We start from the raw sequence: 17,484 nt of genomic DNA on the forward strand, positions 1-17,484 counted from the left end.
ATGTTCCTGCTCTTCAGGCTAATAATATTGTACCAAAAAACCAACAAAATCCTGCATAACAATAGTGGTGTTGAATAGTCCAGCCCTCGGTGTATTTCATTACCTAAGCAATTTTACACTAATATATGACTGAATCATGAAAGTAATCTGGTATCACAAAATATAAATGTCAGATAATATTCTAACATTCACATACTTGAATATAAGAACAAATTCTCCTAATATTTTATTGTTTACATTACTGCTGATACAGCACTACAGATCCCCAAGACAGCCCAAAAGTAAGAATTAAAACCAAGGCACAACACTCAAGACCATACACACTAGCTAGAGAGCAAAAATAACTATCTTTAAACAGCTGTAATTGCATTATAGTCACATTGTTTACAGATATCGATACTACTACAGTCACAGCGACACAGACACACTGAATTCCTTCTGAACTAACTAAACTCAGATGCTGACAGAAAGCAAAGTACAGCAGCATGGCAGGAGACCTTGCCAAGAAATTAGATTGAATAAACCTGTGCTAAGGTTTACGAAGACAGAAGACTGGCAAGCTACCTTACACTGCTATAACCTAGTCCTAAATATAATTTGTTTTAGAAAATTAGAACAGGGAAAATCCCACATGTATCGGTCAGAAGGCATTTTGCCACTAACTTCACTTATGCCTACCTTTCACCCTACCTGCATTTGCACACCAAATTGTCAAAACAAACAAACCCATCCACAACTTATTTTGTTTTGCTTGCATGCGCAGCTTTTACTTTACCTATTAGATTGACTTTATGTCAACCCACAAGTTTTCACACCTTTAACCTTTTTGATTCTTTTCTTCACCCCTCTGGGGGAGAGTGAGTGAGCAGCTGTGTGGGGCTTAGCTGCCTACTGGGATAAGCAGTACAAATAAGTAAAATTTACTGCCATACAACTTTAAATAGTTTAGTAATTTTAAACACAGGCACATCACAATTGCCATCAGAACTTAAAGGAAAAACAAACACCCTGTACTATCTCAACTATCTCAAATCAGGGTCTCTGAGTATTCTTACCAAGCATTCCAGTCATGAATTCTACACGCTCCTCATGACTGTCATTCTAACGGAGAAACACCAATGTACCCACAATAGGATTTAAAACTAAGACTGCACCACATTCTCCTTTAAAGTATTGTAAAAGCACTTCCAAAATGTGTTAAGCTAGGCCCTTTCTTCAGTATTTCCTAAACAGACTAATAACGAGAGTCTGTATTTAGTAACAGATGCCCAATATGTCAGAATTTATGTCAATACACACTAGAGTAAAACTCTACAAGTAGGTCTGTGGGTAAAAATGTGAGCAAACAAAAGGTGTCTGAGCAGTATACTTTGAATAGATGCAAAGCAAGGTTGTAAACCAAATTCAATCACATTGGATATTCTTTCATCACAAAAATGTTGGGAATTCATAGCAGAAGTAGCACCTGGGACTTCAAGATACTTTGGAATGTCTCAGCTAAATGAAATATGTTTCAGCTGACAAGCACAGATTGAACAGGTTTAGATTTGATACAGCTTTGCACAGGGGGTTGGACTAGATGACCTACAGAAGTCCCTTCATTAGCATCTTAGGTCTCTTCATAGTTATCCTATGATCCCATAAAATTTAGATACAAAGTTAGAATAAAGCTTTTATTCAATTAACTGCATACTTCAAATGATACTTATCTTTTTATTTGCAAAATATTCTCTAAAAGAAACTGGTTTTGTGAAGTTGTAATTAAATCTTAATCAAAAGTTTCCAAAGGGACAAATTAAACTCCAATGCCAGTTGAACCAAAATTAGCACAAGTGAGAGAAAACACATAAAAGAGATCCAAAACAAGTGAACAACACAGCTTTGCCATCCAAGAAAGGCACTTCAAGGGTTATGTTTTAGATCACAAAATTACCTGAAGTGGAACCTACACTGCAATTATTTACAATATTTAAAATTCTATAGATAAAAATTCAAATCTTTTATTTGAATATGATCACCTGAACATCAATACAACCAATTCACCCTAAATAATAAGACTGCTTAGAATGCAATTCCTATTATGTCACTGACACTTCTAAAGTTGGTCTTAATGTACTGCCTGTAGCCCCAGTACATAAAAAAATCTGATGTCATCTGCATTCCACCAAGGGTAGAGGCAGACGAACACTTTCTCAAAATGAATTCCCAAGAAATGCACTTTTCATAAAACCAAAACATCCTGTTTCTATAAAAGGAATAGTCAAGCAACCCATTTTGAAACACTCAGGGAGGAATTAATTAAGAAGCAACTTTACCTGTATTTGATTTAAAACCTTCTTCAACATTACACATAACCTTCATTTTTATATTCCTAATTCATATACCAAAATATCAAAGGAGACACAAGGGAATAATTATCACAAGGGAAAAAAAACCAACTTTGATATCTTTAAAAAACATGGTTGTAAGCTAGAACTTGTACGCTACTGAAACAGATCACATGCTACAATCTCATATGAATACACTATCTACTAGAAGAGTGGTTTTCGTTTGCTTACTCCTGAACATCAGCCATTCTGATGTGGCTGTAGAGTGTTAATCCGACATTTACTTGAAGAAACTGAACAGTACCCTCAAGGAAGTCATTAAGTGTCTCATGAGAAATTAGCTTTATTTCTTCACAACGCAGCATCAGTCAAGATTTTCAAGAGTTTCCCCTCCTAGAATACAAAGCCATTGCTGATAAAATCTGCAACTGATTGATATTAATGGTGCTATAAGTAACAGTAAGGCTAAGTTATAGATACATGGGGACCTGGAGCACATAGCAGGTAAGACATCATCATCATCATGTCTAGGTTTCGCGAACAAAGATTTAGGAAGGCTCTATCCACATTTATTACAGGCACGCTGGTGGCTAATGAGGCCAATATGAGATAGACAGGTCTGATTGCAAAAGGCACAGCAGAAAGACTCCTTAGGTGGTATATTCTGCAAGGCACGATTCTTTCTGCGTTGTCTTTTCTCCTCGAGAGTGATCCTGCGTGCTTTCTCAGAGGAAATAGCAGCGTTATAGATGGTGTGTCTCCAGGCCTCCCGATTGGAGGCCAGAGTAGACCAGTTATGATGATCGATATGGCCAAGGCTGAGATGTTGTTTCAAGCACGTAAGACAACTAGGGTCATAGTTAACCCTGTCATACGAAAACTTAAAATACAACATGAAAGAATGCAATCATAGAATCATACTCTTGGGAAGTGACAGCATAAGCCTGGAGTGATGACAATCATGAGTTACCACCAACTCTAAGGTGCAAATGACTGTAATGAAAGTTGGGTGCATTAATAGCAATTATTGATAAATAAGCTGAACACACACCACTGAAACTATTTGCAAATCACCTCACAATTGCTATTTCCAGTTGTTAATAACTAAGTAAAAGACAAAAATTATAAAGCACACAAAAACATATAAGGTTTCATAAAACTGCAAGATTTGAGATCTGAAATCCTATTTCACAGCAGAACACCACAGGTTCATCTGTTTAGGACTGACTCACAAGTCCTTGCAACATTCAGAACAGCAAGGTAAGATATTAGCAGCCTCAATTCTGCCCTCCACTCCTGTTGGTGGGTACCCTTCCAGGAACAGGTGCAGCAGGTGAAATCACGTGCCAGCTCCTCAACCTTACAATTCCAAGCCTGTCCTATTAGTTTAAATCTGCCATCATCACCACTTGTCACCCTAGTTATATGGGCAGTACCTTTCAGCAGGAATCCAGATGGACAACTGCAGTGGCATCCTAAATTACAGTAATAGGAACTAATCCTCATTAATCAAATCTCTTAGTTTATTAAATACAAAGGTAAAAAATAATGTATAAACATCTGCAGAAGAGTAAATGTCTGTTATAGCGGATTAGCTGATCTAGTGAGGGGAAAAAAAAATGGCCAGAAGTTGAAGCTAAAATAAAAAACAGAGTATGTAATCTCTTTTATTTATTTATTTATTTATTTCCAAATGAAATATATAATAAATTATACTATTACCACTGGCATACTTTAAAACTGGGACAGTACATATGAGCCATAAATTTGTGATCTAGATATACAGACTCAGTCAGGGAAATTGATGGCCAGTATTATGCAGAGGGATAAACTGCATCAATATAGAAGTCTCTTCTATTATTACGATGAAACAATTGCTTCAACACACTTCAACAAGTATAGTCCACTAGCACCAGAATGAAAACAGCAGCACAAAATAAAGTGAGACAAATCTGGTAAAGAACAGAATGGACAAAATATTCTTGAAGTATTAGAGCTTCTGTTAATAAAACAAAAAACCCTAACAGTTTACTGCACTCTTACCATTTACTTTTGTGTAACACTACTTTCAATGGATTTATTTATACTATTCCACAAGAAAGACAAAAGTGTTTATGCTAACAAAACCTTAGATATGTTATAACTTAATCATAATAATTACCAATAAAGTAATATATTTCTCCCTATGTCCTGTCCTTTCACACATATTGACTGGGTTATCCCCAAGCTACACTTATTTCATGCATCAAGTAAGGGTTTAGAAACTTACGAGAAAGTAGAACTGTATCATGCATAAAGTGAAGCAAGTGAAATATTTTTTATATATATAATGCATTCAATATATTTAATACACACAAAATGACATAATGTAAATGCACTGAGCCCAAATAATACCTTTTTTCCAACTGCAAATATTTTTATTTTCTCTAGGATAAGAACATTGAAAAATAAGGTGCTTTTGGTAAAGACAAGGAAGAAAAATTTTCAGACAGACTAATTCCTTCAAATACTCTTAACCAAGAATGTGATTTATCTTCATCAAACACCATATCAAAAATATTTTTTTAAAATAGCAAACATTCTATAAAACTATTTGGCTAGAGGTTGCAAGCAAGAAATGTAAACAGCTTATACTACTTAGCCATCAAAACACAAAAGATTCTGTTTTACAGGGACAGCTGTATTTAGGACAACTAGCAAGGTTTCTCCTTAGTCCAAGTAAGCAAAATTGAAGCTTTCTGAGGATTGAGCACAGGTATTCTACAGAAGCTGATCTGGAATGTTTCTTTTTCATAAATTGTTTAGAACAATAGCATTTGTATTTTAGAAACAGTAATTTTGAGGGTGGCTAGCTCTCTGTGATGCCTGTGCTCCATTACTCCCATAGCAATAGCATGATTTATTTCTTCATTTTACAGCCTTAGCACTGATAAAGAAGTCTGATAACAGTCCTTGAAGAGCCATTCACTAGTCTGGTCATCTCAAATTTGTGTGATCACAAATTTGACCAGAACTCATTTTATTTCGGCCATACTTCCAAACCGTGTTAACAAAGCCTTACACTGCAAGGTTAGAACACCAAAAACCAATACTGATTTCTTGGATGATTTTAAAATTACTGTTGGATGTTTCTGAGCTATGTTTATGAGCTATGTCTAGAGCAACACCTATTCTCATGCAGAATTTGCCCATGCTGACTTCGCCCACAAAAAAAATTAATATAACTGTGTTTTTATAGGAACTCTAGTCAGAAAAACTTTACTTTCCTGCAGCACCACGCATTATTCCTACTTGTTTCAATTGGGCAAAAAGCTAACAGATTTGTGAGGCACAGAGAAGGAAGCAATATCCAGCCTTTTCACATTTTCAGATCTTTTACTTGTCTAAGATTTTTCAGATTTAAATACTTAGCCTCTCTATTCTCCAGACTATTTCAAACTCCTGATTTGAAACTCCATCCAAACTATTCAGAAACCTACATTTATTATAAGTACACATGTACATCTAGTAACTGGTGTACTTGTTTTTGGGGGAAGGGCAGTGTTAGGGTTGGGGTGGGTTTTTTCACTTTTAAAGGTAAACCCTACTACACTGGATAGAAACACAAGAAAACTTCAGACTCATTCTATTGCCCACAAATACAGGCTCAGCTGCAATGCTCATGCTTCACTGTTCCCACAGCAATGCCATGATTTATTTCTTCATTTTAGAGCCTTTCCCTGTAGAGGCTAAACCTTACACTGACTCTTATTTCCCTTTAACAAGTACTTGCAGAAAAGCCTCTTTTTCTTCAGGCTACCATTGCTTCATAGAAAAACATGGCTTAAATTTTTCTGATAAACGGGATGTTGAAGGGATCACACAGCCACATCTCCCACAGCTTAACATTTAAGCGCATAACTAAAATGCTTCAGCAAGACTACCAATTACTGCAGTTATGTTACTACTGCACAGAACTGCTCAACACCAAACTGAGCTATGAGATTCCAGAAGCCATTTTTAGCTTAGGGCACTAGGCCAAAAATAACCTTTTCAGTTCTCTAGGAAGCCAAAAGTATGAAGATATGAAAACTGGCAGAAAGAGTACAGCACTTCTTGCCAAAATAGTGGTTTGGTTTGTGGGGGGTTTTTTGTTTGTTTTGTTGTAGGGGTTTTTTGTGGGTTTTTTTGGTTTGGTTTTTTTGGTTTTTTTTTTTTTTTTTTCGGAGGGGGGCTGGTGGGGGTTTTTTGGGGGGAGTGTTTGGTTTTTTTGTTGTTTGTTTGGGGTTTTTTGTGTAAAGTTAATACTTAACTGCTCACAAATCCATAGTGGTATTCTTTTAGAGAATGACTATTTCTGAGATGTATCTGTGTGTCTGTGCCAGATGCTACTACAAAGTGAGTTTCTGCACTGTGTTAATACGTTTAAAACCACTCCTGGGACTTAAGACCATAATGGAAGCTTCAAGGTCTTTACTACCATCCCAGTATCTTCCAGAACAAGACTTTAATTCAAATCCCTCAGCGTCTAGTCTTGAAGATAACATACACTGTCTTGATTGAGACAAAAAAATAAGAAGCCAGAAAACCAAAGCTGGATCCCCTTCACAGTTTTGTCTTTGATCTGTTCCAAGATCTGGATTAAGCCATTCAGAATACCTGATTCTCAGTTTTTCCAATCTGTATAAACAGGGATAACCTGCATCATTACAGAACAATGAAGTAACTCACTGAGCAACATTTGCAAGGTAATTTTTAACAGAAACATAGAACAAGGTCCGCGCTAGGTATAACTAAAAGTAGAAATCTGGAAACCATTATATTAATGACTTAAAGACTTAAGCTCTTAAAGTCATTACATTAACAATCAATATAATTACATAAAAAGGCTTTCAAAAGACAAGAAATTCAAAAGACTACTTTCTCTACCCGTAGAAGTTCCTGACTGCTTGGCTGAGTGCCAGAGCTACACACAGCACACTTCAACGTAGCAGTACCATCACAGAAAAGAGTGTCTCATGGTCTATACCATGACAGCGTCTGTCTTATCTCCAAATTCCCTTACAAAAATTTTAGCTAATTGAAGTTACTGGTTATTTTAAAGTAGTTCATATTTTCATTCAAATTATAAAATCCACACCGCTTTCATGAAATAGTTTCTTTTAACAGTCTGGCAAATCGTATTCACTTTTTATGCTGAATTTCAGTAAGCATATGGAAAAAAAAAAGAGAGCAGTTCCAAAGTTGGGGAAGAAATTTGCCAATTTTTTAAAAGAAAAACAAGCAATTTTAGATTCAGCAGCCTCTTTCATCACCCCCCAAATAAAATCTCATAAAAATAGCATATAAAACTACACATTGCCAAATTAACATAACACTTTTCCATCAAATTTGAAAGTTCAGATAGTCAATGGAAACATCCATTATAATACAGCTACAATTCAGTAAAGCAGTCTTGGTTTCTGCACATTGTGACGAAAAAACTACATCATCTGCTCATGAGAGATGAAAAAAATAATCAAGAACTACATGCAACGACAAAGCATGTTAATGTTGTATACAAGGTAGGAGGAACTGGTACTGATAGGTGTCAAAATAAGACAAAGCATGGAAACATAAAACATTTCAGATGGGTGGCACAAGGATATTCTTGGTCATACCTCTTACCAAGCAGGGGAAAATACCATGTCTAGTAAACCTTGGAAGTGACAGGCCATGTGTGAGTGAGGAAAAAAACAAGTCACTAACACAAAGCAATCTGAACTGGCTGGTAAAAGGAACACAAGCAAAGAGTAGGCATTCAGCCAGGCTGGAATTCAAATCTTGGAACATGGATCACAGGAAGAGCTTACCGAATAGGGAAACGACACTATACAAAGCGGACGGCAAAAGGACAGTTTTCTTGAACTGAGATGAACTCAAAAAACAACAACAAACCAACCAAACAATAAACCTTAGCAACACAACATAAAAGGAGCACGTGAAGCCAGGTTTAAGTTTCTCCCCTTAATCAATCACAGCTGTGTTTAATAACCTCACCCTGCCCCAACTGCTGAGAAGGCTCCTTTCAGCTTTGACCAGACATCCCATTCCAGAAATCTTCATAACTGTCTGCATTTTTTAATTATATAACATATGAATGACACTATGCTCTTTCTCATTCCCCACTGAATAGACAGACCACTTTCTTGTTAGTACACTAGCCCTGCCTTAAAAAGACTGAATTCAGCTAGGCCTCATTATCCAAATACAGTAATATAACAGCAGCAATGGTACAACCTGTCAATGGTTCAATAATCCTTATTTCTCCTATCACTGAATTTTTAAACAGTTTAAAAAAGTCACTTAATAATAAAAATTTTGCTTAGCAATTTCACTATCTTTAAAATGTGACACAAGGTTCTTATTATAAATGAACCATTGCATGTTTGGTATCTCGCCTTACTTCTGTAAACCTTATCCAACGGTGTATTCTGTTCCACTTCTTTCCCTGGATTAATTTCTGATTTAATTTTCTCTTCTCTTCCTACCCCACTTCTTGCCCATTTTACAAAACTTCTCCATCAGTTTCAGTGATTTATCTTTGCACGTACATTTTATGCACGTTTTTTTCTGTTCACCAAACAACAAATCCAACTTCTTAGTCATGTTTTTCTCTTCACAGTTAAATGTGGAGGGCTTTTTATTTCTCATTTAATTTATTTCTTTTTTTGCTTTTTGCCTGTCTAATATAATGCTAGAAAGGAGTGATGTCACTGCAAATAACACAACGAAAGATGCAGACTTCAGAACTTAAAAAACCCTCAGGTCTGTACACAGAAGATAAATGAAAGTGTCATTTGCAGTTTCTGTGCTACTTTTGAAACACACTATTTTATAATATAAACTAGTATTATAGTAGTATTTTAGTTTTCTTTACAGTATTAAGAAATCAAGCCACATGCTATGTTTAAACATAATTCCAAGATGTACTTTGCTGAATTTTGTTTCTTTAATTCAAAAACTTATTTGCCTTAAATCCTCTACACACATATTAATACCAGCTGCCCCAGCAATGCCTCCTTCTACCAGAAAGAAGTATTTATTGGGCTGCAATAGTAGAAAACACTTAACTGGTCAATACAGACAAATCCAAAACTTAAGAATTAAATCTGTTACCAATCTTACATTTTAAATCACCACAGTCTTGAAAGGAAATAAAAGTATTACAATAACTTCACTTTGCACCAAGGAATAAAATCTCCTACAGACTGGGATAAAAGATGCAAGACTGTTATTGTTATTTCTATTTTTAAATAGTTAGGAGGTTTACAGACATTATGGTGTTCTACACCATACAAGGAAAAAACAGATTAAAAGCTGGCCAGCAGGACACCCTTAGTGAAAAGATGCTGGGGAGAAAGCATTAGAATTTCATAAATGAACTCCTCCCACAAGGACACATCTATGCACAAATTTAGCAGAAAGCTTAACCCCTCAGTACCCTTCCGAAGAACTACTCTGATGTGTGTATTATACCTGAAATAATATTGTCAGCAGAGCACAGTCAGAAGTCAGGAGATGTTACGCCCATTTCCACTTTCGACAGCAATCTGCATGCTGAACAGGGCAATAACATTTCTGGCTCTTTCAGTTTTACACACAGGAGAACAATAAATGGGTACACTGTTTTCCTAATTCTGGTCTCAATAGAACAAGTTAAGGATACCTCTGGTTTGAGAAGTGCCACTTAAATTATTTTAATCATATTGATTTTAACAGTGAATTAGCAATCTAACCAGCTCAGGAATGTTCACAAATCTAGTAGATGCTTACTAACAGCAACAACACAGCAGGCAGAATGATGAACAGTCCATGTATGGCCTGGAGAAGTTACTCATCCTTCCTAGAATGGTCATTCTGATATGCAAAATGTCAGTCTCCATCTTGGTTGGTCTTGTAACTCTGTAAGCAGCAAAAATGTCACTGGCTTTTCCTTCTACAGGCAAATGCATGCTAAGTTTTCCAAACTTAAATCCAACAGTTAATATTTTAAACTATGAGTTTGAAACTATTATTTTTAGCATAAAGTCAATAAATATCACTGACATTAGAGTCAAACCATTTTCTCCATGTATATCTAATTCTCTATTCACAAAATTCTAATCATCATGATTAACGTAACGAGCATTTTTCCTCAGCTTTACAGATATCAGAAAAGTATCCCAAGTCTTTTATTACTTTCAAACAATAATACACAGCTCACCTCTCTGCTTAAAATCCTGTCCCTTCTTTGACTTCTACTACTTCACATATTTTCGCTCAGTAGTTCAAAAATTTTCACTCTTTATGACCCTTCTGCCTTCAGTAGTATCTATTTAATAGTATCTTCTTTCTATCAATTTTCTTGTTCAAACCTATATTACATTGGCATTCACTCCCTTCCTCTTCCAAGCCAGTTCTACTGGGCAAATATTCATTCTACTTTGTCATAGCTGATTCTGCCCCAGCCTTTCCTCCCTGACAAAGTATTTAGTGTTTTCAAAACTCTACATATAGTAACTGTATTAAGACCCATGCAGTCTGTCCTGTTATACAGATGTCTAAACCAAGATGTCTTTTGTGCTGAAGACACAATAGAAACAGATCAGGGAAGGAATAAAAGGAGGCTCACAAACAATATAGGGATAATTTGGTTTCTACCTCCCACAAGGCCTGTGATCATATGCAAGTGGATCTCCAAAACTGTTTGCCTAGAAGCATTTGAAAAGGAACCTGTATGACCTTAACTACCATAACAGCACTCCTGGAGCTCTGAGTCAGTCTCTTCCAAGCAGATTGGCCAAGGATGCACAAAGTGGCAGTATTTCTACAAAAGCAATCAGTTTTTATTCATTTACATGCACAGCATGTCCAAACATGTCTTTGGCAATTCTAGGTAGAGCTGTTTATAAAACAGCCACCTTAAACTGAAAGTCAGCTTTAAGGGTAAAGGTTCAATACACAGCAGAGCCTACTCCTGCTGAAATTGCAAGGTTTCACCTTCCTATCATACGATTTTTAGGCTGTCATCTCTCCTGCCTCTTAGTCCTTGCACAAGTTTTGAAGCTAGTCCAAAAGAAAAAACAAACAAAAATACAAGAGAAAGAGACACACACACACAGAGTCAGCGATAGAAAGCCATTAATCTGTTCAAAGCACATTCTGAAACAGAAACCAGGCAATTGAATACTGTTAATTTGTTCTACGCAACAAAAGGCACTCCGACTTAATTCACTTTGTTTTGTGTTGAGAAGAGTCTAACAGCAGCTGCAAAGTCACTGACTACATTTCAGCTATGGGGGCATAAATCTCCAGACAAAAGAGGTAACTCAAAAACACAAGTGACTAGACTCTACAGCAAAAGAACTAATAAACTCTTTTCAATCGGAGTCAATAGCCTTGAGGTTTTCTAAGATCCACCAGCAATGATGCACTCAGGCTTTGGGAAGAAAGAAAAAAACAGTGGTTTAAATAGTGTTCTGCAGTTATAAGTTGCTACACACAACCATGCTTCTACAAAAACTCCTTTACTTTGATAAAGCTCTTTCATGAAGCATTGCTTGAGTAAAAAACAGAAACTAGAATATGTTGACAGAGATGTTCAGACAGAGCTCATGATCAGGTAGTGTTGGAAACCGTCAAATACATGATAATGCTCCATATATTCCTGGATACATAATATTGAACACAAAATTGATTTATCTTCATTTTTTAGCCTTCAGAGTTATATCCCATAAGCTTTGGCTGCAGGGTAATATTTCATTCATTAGCGATAATAAACATATTTACTCTCTCTTCCAGTCCTAATACAGTTATTATTGGTGTAAGAAACAGAATAAGTAAAGTTAGAAATCTTCAAATAAACACAGGAAGGCTATAGGAAGGGACTGACTTTTGAACATGAAGAAGAAATAGAGTTCTCTTCTTTTGTTTTGCTTTATAGAGACTTTTTTTATTGATATGAGTTTAGATAAAATGAGCAAAATTAATGTCTCTCAAAAGCCCCATCAGAAAAAAACCCCCACAATTTAATCGAAATATGAATTCAAGATGATGAATTATTCAAAGCAGTAATCACCAGAGAGAATTCTTAAAAGGAGAGAGGCATATAAAATCTCTTGTTTTTCCCTAGTGACCAAATAACAACCAAATTCTGAACAAGAGTCCATTTGATGGTCATATTTGATACTTGAAAGCATGCAGTAGCACGAACAAACTAGTCTGTACATGTGACATTCTTCCCAGCACAACCACCACTTAGAATAGGTGGAACCAAATGCACCTTTACTGTTGTAATTAGGAGAATTCTCAGAAGCAAAGGAAGAATTACATTAATAAAGGAGTTGGAGAAAATAAGTGAGAATAAATTATGGCAATCTAATATACGCAGAATCATAGAATAGTCTGGGTGGTAAGGAACTTTTAAATATCCTCTAGTTCAATCCCACTCCAAGGAGCAGGGATATCTTTGACTACATCAGGTTGCTCAGAGCCCCATCCATAAGTTATTTAATTTTGAAAAAATGGGAAATCAGAAATATGATGATGATGATTATTATGATGATTATTGTTATTAGCAAAGAGGAATGAAAGGAACATATTTCACCCCAACCAGTATCAATCCTCATAGTGATACTGCGATTTTTTAATCATCTTGAAAACAAAGCCATAGTGATACAGTCTAAACTATTTCAAAGATGCTGCCAGGCTAAGGTGTCTTCAACACAGCATTGTCTGGCAAGCACAGTCCACTTAGAAACATTTTTAAAAACAGCAGGTAGAAGTTCTTTCATTGAAGTGAGCATTCTAAAGCTCAAAAAATAAAAACATATTCCTTCCAAAATTTCATACTGTCAAATCTAGGAATCAAATACCTCAATTTATAATTATTTTCTAACAATCTAGCATATAATTAAAAAATGTATTGCTTCTCTCCCATGTCATTACCAGCAGCAGCAAGTAATCCTTCCTTGTGTGACTAACTCGCCCAGCAGAAATAGATGAAGAAGGTATTCATCAGAAAAGGTTCAGAGGACCTGCCTCCAGAAATACAAGCAAAGCCTACAGAGAGAGGCTGAAGTGATACAGGCAGCCATGGTTACACACTTAAATAACATCTTTGGGGCCTTTTCTTCCTCTTTTATAAAGTAACATGCTTCCAGCATTCCCAGCAGTTTGGAGGAATGTAATTGCATGCTATTACTTAAGAACTATGTGATTACTGTGCCACTGACTTCTGCATAACCCAGCCTGTAATAAATGTGATAAGAATAGCGTTTATTATTTTTGAAATGGTTTTTGCAATGCATCCGGTACTGATGTGGTTTAAAACGTCTGACTAAGCTCAAGACACTTTACATAGAGGTTTTATTTTCTTCTAACAGTACCAAACACCATGAAAACTCACTTCTGCATGCAAAGATACAGCCCGAAAGTTCCATCTGACCGGGTCACTCAGCTCTTAAGCAGAACTTTCAAAGACTGTGAAAGAAATGTCCTATCATAAGCAAGATGTATTTAATGGAAAGAAAAGTCACAGAAGAAAAAGTGTAACAAGAAGCTCCACAAATAGAAAGTGATAAGTACAGTTAAGCCTCTGCAGTTACTACAGAATGTAACTGCAACAAGAGCTAGAGAAGTCAAACTATCCAGTCCCAGCTGTTAAAGGCAAACAAACTATGTCCCTTTCATAACTGCATCAATTGCTATAGGAAATCTGACTTTTAACTTCAAGGGAAAAAAAATTAAAGTTTAACACTTCTTTCTTCCTCAGACCTACATAAAGCACTCAGAACCATTCCCCACAACACACTTGATAATACTTTATTTGAGAGTAGCTGTAGATCATCACTTTCTGAATCCAAAAATATTTTCAGTCTCTAATACTAAAATACTCTCAAGATGCAGACATAGTTTTAGTTTTCTAGAAATTCCCTGCCCTTCAGACTTGTAAATTCAACCCTACAGAATAGTCTTCTCTATATCAAGGAGTGTCTTCCATTTTTCAGGGAAATTGGCCCTCTTTAGCAAAAAAAAAAAAAAAAAAAAAAAAAGCTTTAACAATGAAAGGCTACCCCTACCCCAAAACCCAAAGTTTCCAGGCTTCAGAGACATGTAAGCACATCAGATCCAAAACTATAAGTCACTCATTGCACAGACATATTCCAAGCAGTACAATAAAGTACTGGTTTTATACTATGCACATTTAAAGGAGAGGAAGCAAGAGAAAATTCTCATCAAGAGTTTGCCCCAAGAGCTTCAGCAATCTGGCCTTAAGCCAAGCATCTCTTCTGTTTATATATTTTAGTTATGCAATGTAACAAGTGAAAAAAACCATGGATTTTTTTTTTTAAATATATCAACACACTATTAACTCCCAAGGCAAACAATTCCCATTCAACAGTTATAACACACTGTTACAAACAAAAACATAAAGTAACTATAGATAAACACATGGCTCTTCCAAAGAGGGACAATTATAAAAGGGCTGCTGTTGTCACAAGATTGAGACATGGGCTGCTCTACACTGCTGTTTATACCAAATAAAAAGAGAATGGAAACACAATTCTACATTTAATTTCATATTGAATGTCTTCCAGGTAAACTCTGACAAAAGTAGATTAATGCTAGAAAGACTACTTCTTTCCTAGAAAAATTAGTAGAATAAGCAAGCATGTAACAAGCAGGTACTACCTATATATACCACACACAGCTCATGCTTGTACAGCACATACTTACACAATACATAAACACTAACATACCACCAATCAAACAATTTTCTTCCCCAATACAAAATTTTGTTTTCCAACAGTTTGGATCAATAGAGGATCAAACCAAACAAGCTAAATTTCTGGATTTCCAAACTATTTATCTCGTATCATGGCATGTCTTTTTTAGACTATAACTTTAAAAAAGAAATGAGATAAAATGCCTTGCTTGGGAAGACAAGCTGAAAGTCCTCCTTCTAACCACATACAGTTCCACCACCATGCCTAACCCCTTCACATCTGTTACTGAGTCAACTAACTGTTAGCGTGGCAGCTCCCACTACCAATTCAAGGTAGTTTCATACATCAGGTTTCTCTCATATTTCTCTTTTATTGATATGATGATACAGGTGTTCACACTCAGCAACAGCAATCAAGTGACAAAGCTAAATAACAATTACATATGACATCTACCACACATCTGGGACATACACTCTGTTCTTTATACCTGGGATAGACACAAGTATGCAGTCAGCACATATGTCTCCACATACAGGAAGGCATAAATACCCTCATGTGCAGGAGCAGCCGAGAATTGCGATTCATGTTATCACACGTTTGCATGCAGGTATAGCACCTGCTGTTTCGTGGGACAAGAACAAGTGACTACACGTCTCCTCCTCTGCTGTTACAACACAATTATCTCCAGCAGGCAAATGGGGACACAAAAGGGCATGCGGAGGCAGCACACTAAAGAACTTAGGGATACACTAATATATTCTTCTAATGCGGGTTTGTACTGTTCTGCCTCCTTATATGTAAAGAATGGATTAGGTTTCAAGTCCTGGCATAAACAGGGGCAGGAAAACAAGTATGACCCTTTTAGCGAGGTCTGTCTGCTTAGGTGAGAAATAAGTGTGCCTTTTTCCATGTTGGAAGGAAAGTGTTAGGGCAAGGTAAACACAGACTGGATAGATACACCTCCCCTCACCACTGCTGCCTGCAGATTTATGTAATGATGGTGTCCCCCACTGCAGAATATGCACGCTGCCTGTGAAGATTGGGATTTCTCTTCACATTTGCCTTGGAAGATAGCATTGCACAGAGCTGGTACTTGTGGCTGTCAACCCCAGTGCTGAACAAGTGTCATTAGTGAAAGACAGCATGCTCTCTGGGGTAGCTGCAGAGAAACGTGTTCCTACGGACATGCCTCCACCTATGGCATGCAAACAGGTGACATGTCCAGAGGCACATCAGTATCTTTATGCAGTTACATCCTCCGTGCCTGGCAGGTCCACCCACGAGCAGCAGGGCAGAAGACGCAGGTATCCACCTTGGCACGTGTACGTATTCCTCCCGCAGCTGAATCAAAGGTGGGCTGACAGCCACCGCAAACCTCAGCAGTCAGGGAAGGGTGGCACAGAGACGCACATTCCCCAGAGGGAGAGACGGACAGGTGCGAGCAAGAATTCCTCACACACATACACAGACATTCCCCCACTGTGCCACGGGAGAGCCAGCCCTGCCTCACCAAAGGCAGAGCTGGGGGGATGGAGAGGAGCGTGCGGAGATCCAGCCATATGGGAGCAAACACCTACCTCATACACCAAGGCGGGGGGGAATAAAGAAAGCACAGGGTCCGCGGAGCGAGGTGGGTGGGCTCGGTTCCCGCGTGGGGATGGGCCTGGGGCAGGGCGAACGAAAGGGTGGGGAGTGGGTGTTCGCCTCTCAGGGAGCCTGGGGGGCACCAATGCCCGAGGGGGCGCGGAGGGGCGTCCCCGGTGAATAAACCACAGTCCCCCTCCCCTCTCCTCCCGCTCCGGCAGAGCCCGGCGCCGGCCACTCCCTCCCTGCGCCCCCGGTCCATCGCCCGGGCTCACCTGCCCGCACCGTGTCGGAGAGGTCGTGGCTGAGAGCGGCGGCGCTGCGCGGGAACTCCTTCAGCTTCCTGCCGCTCAGGTTGAGCCCCCCGGAGTGCGCCGCCTCCTCCAGCGCCCGCTCCAGACCGCGGTTCAGCGGCGCCTGCAGACCCAGCGCCCCGCTGCCGCCGCCGCTGCCGCCCACCCCACCCGCTGCCGCCAAAGCAGAGGCGGGGAAGGGCTGCGACTCGCCTCCCAGCGTCGCCATCTTTCCCTCGCCGCTGGGGGTACCCGAGAGGGCCGCCGGACCTGCCTCCCTCCCTGTCTCCCTCCTCCTCCTCCCGCTCGGGGTGGCGGGGGCGCGCGGCACGGGCGAGGCGCGCCCACTGCGCATGCTCCGCCCCTCCCGGCACCGCGCCCCGGGACCGTGGGTGGGGCGGGGCGGGGCCGCGCCCTCTAGCGGCGGCGCGGCGCGTCTGCCGCTGGAAGTGCCGAAGGAGAGGCGGCGGGAGGGGGGCCTCCGCCTTGGCTTTTTGTCACAACATTCCCTTGTAAAGCCAGCCCAGGAGGCCTGCCCATCGCCTACTTGGG

At 38.7% G+C, this 17,484-nt stretch overlaps 1 protein-coding gene across 7 annotated transcripts in view; it reads right to left on the reverse strand.

Moving 5' to 3' along the window:
• LRCH1 (leucine rich repeats and calponin homology domain containing 1) overlaps window positions 1–17,227 on the reverse strand; it is a 118,199-nt gene extending 100,972 nt beyond the window's left edge. For 4 of the 7 annotated variants that reach the window (XR_004355719.1, XR_004355718.1, XM_032681156.1 and 1 more), the window contains exon 1: window positions 16,915–17,227. Coding sequence is in view for 3 of the 7 variants with exons in the window: in XM_032681156.1 (XP_032537047.1) it covers window positions 16,915–17,161 (247 nt within the window). In the remaining 4 variants the exon portion in view is untranslated. The remainder of the gene's footprint in view (window positions 1–16,914) is intronic. The other 3 variants (XR_004355721.1, XM_032681158.1, XR_004355720.1) reach the window with 2 other exon arrangements.
• Between the last annotated feature and the right edge of the window lie 257 nt (window positions 17,228–17,484).

Source organism: Chiroxiphia lanceolata, chromosome 2 (genome assembly GCF_009829145.1).
Source record: "Chiroxiphia lanceolata isolate bChiLan1 chromosome 2, bChiLan1.pri, whole genome shotgun sequence".
Taxonomy (NCBI): Eukaryota; Metazoa; Chordata; class Aves; order Passeriformes; family Pipridae; genus Chiroxiphia; species Chiroxiphia lanceolata.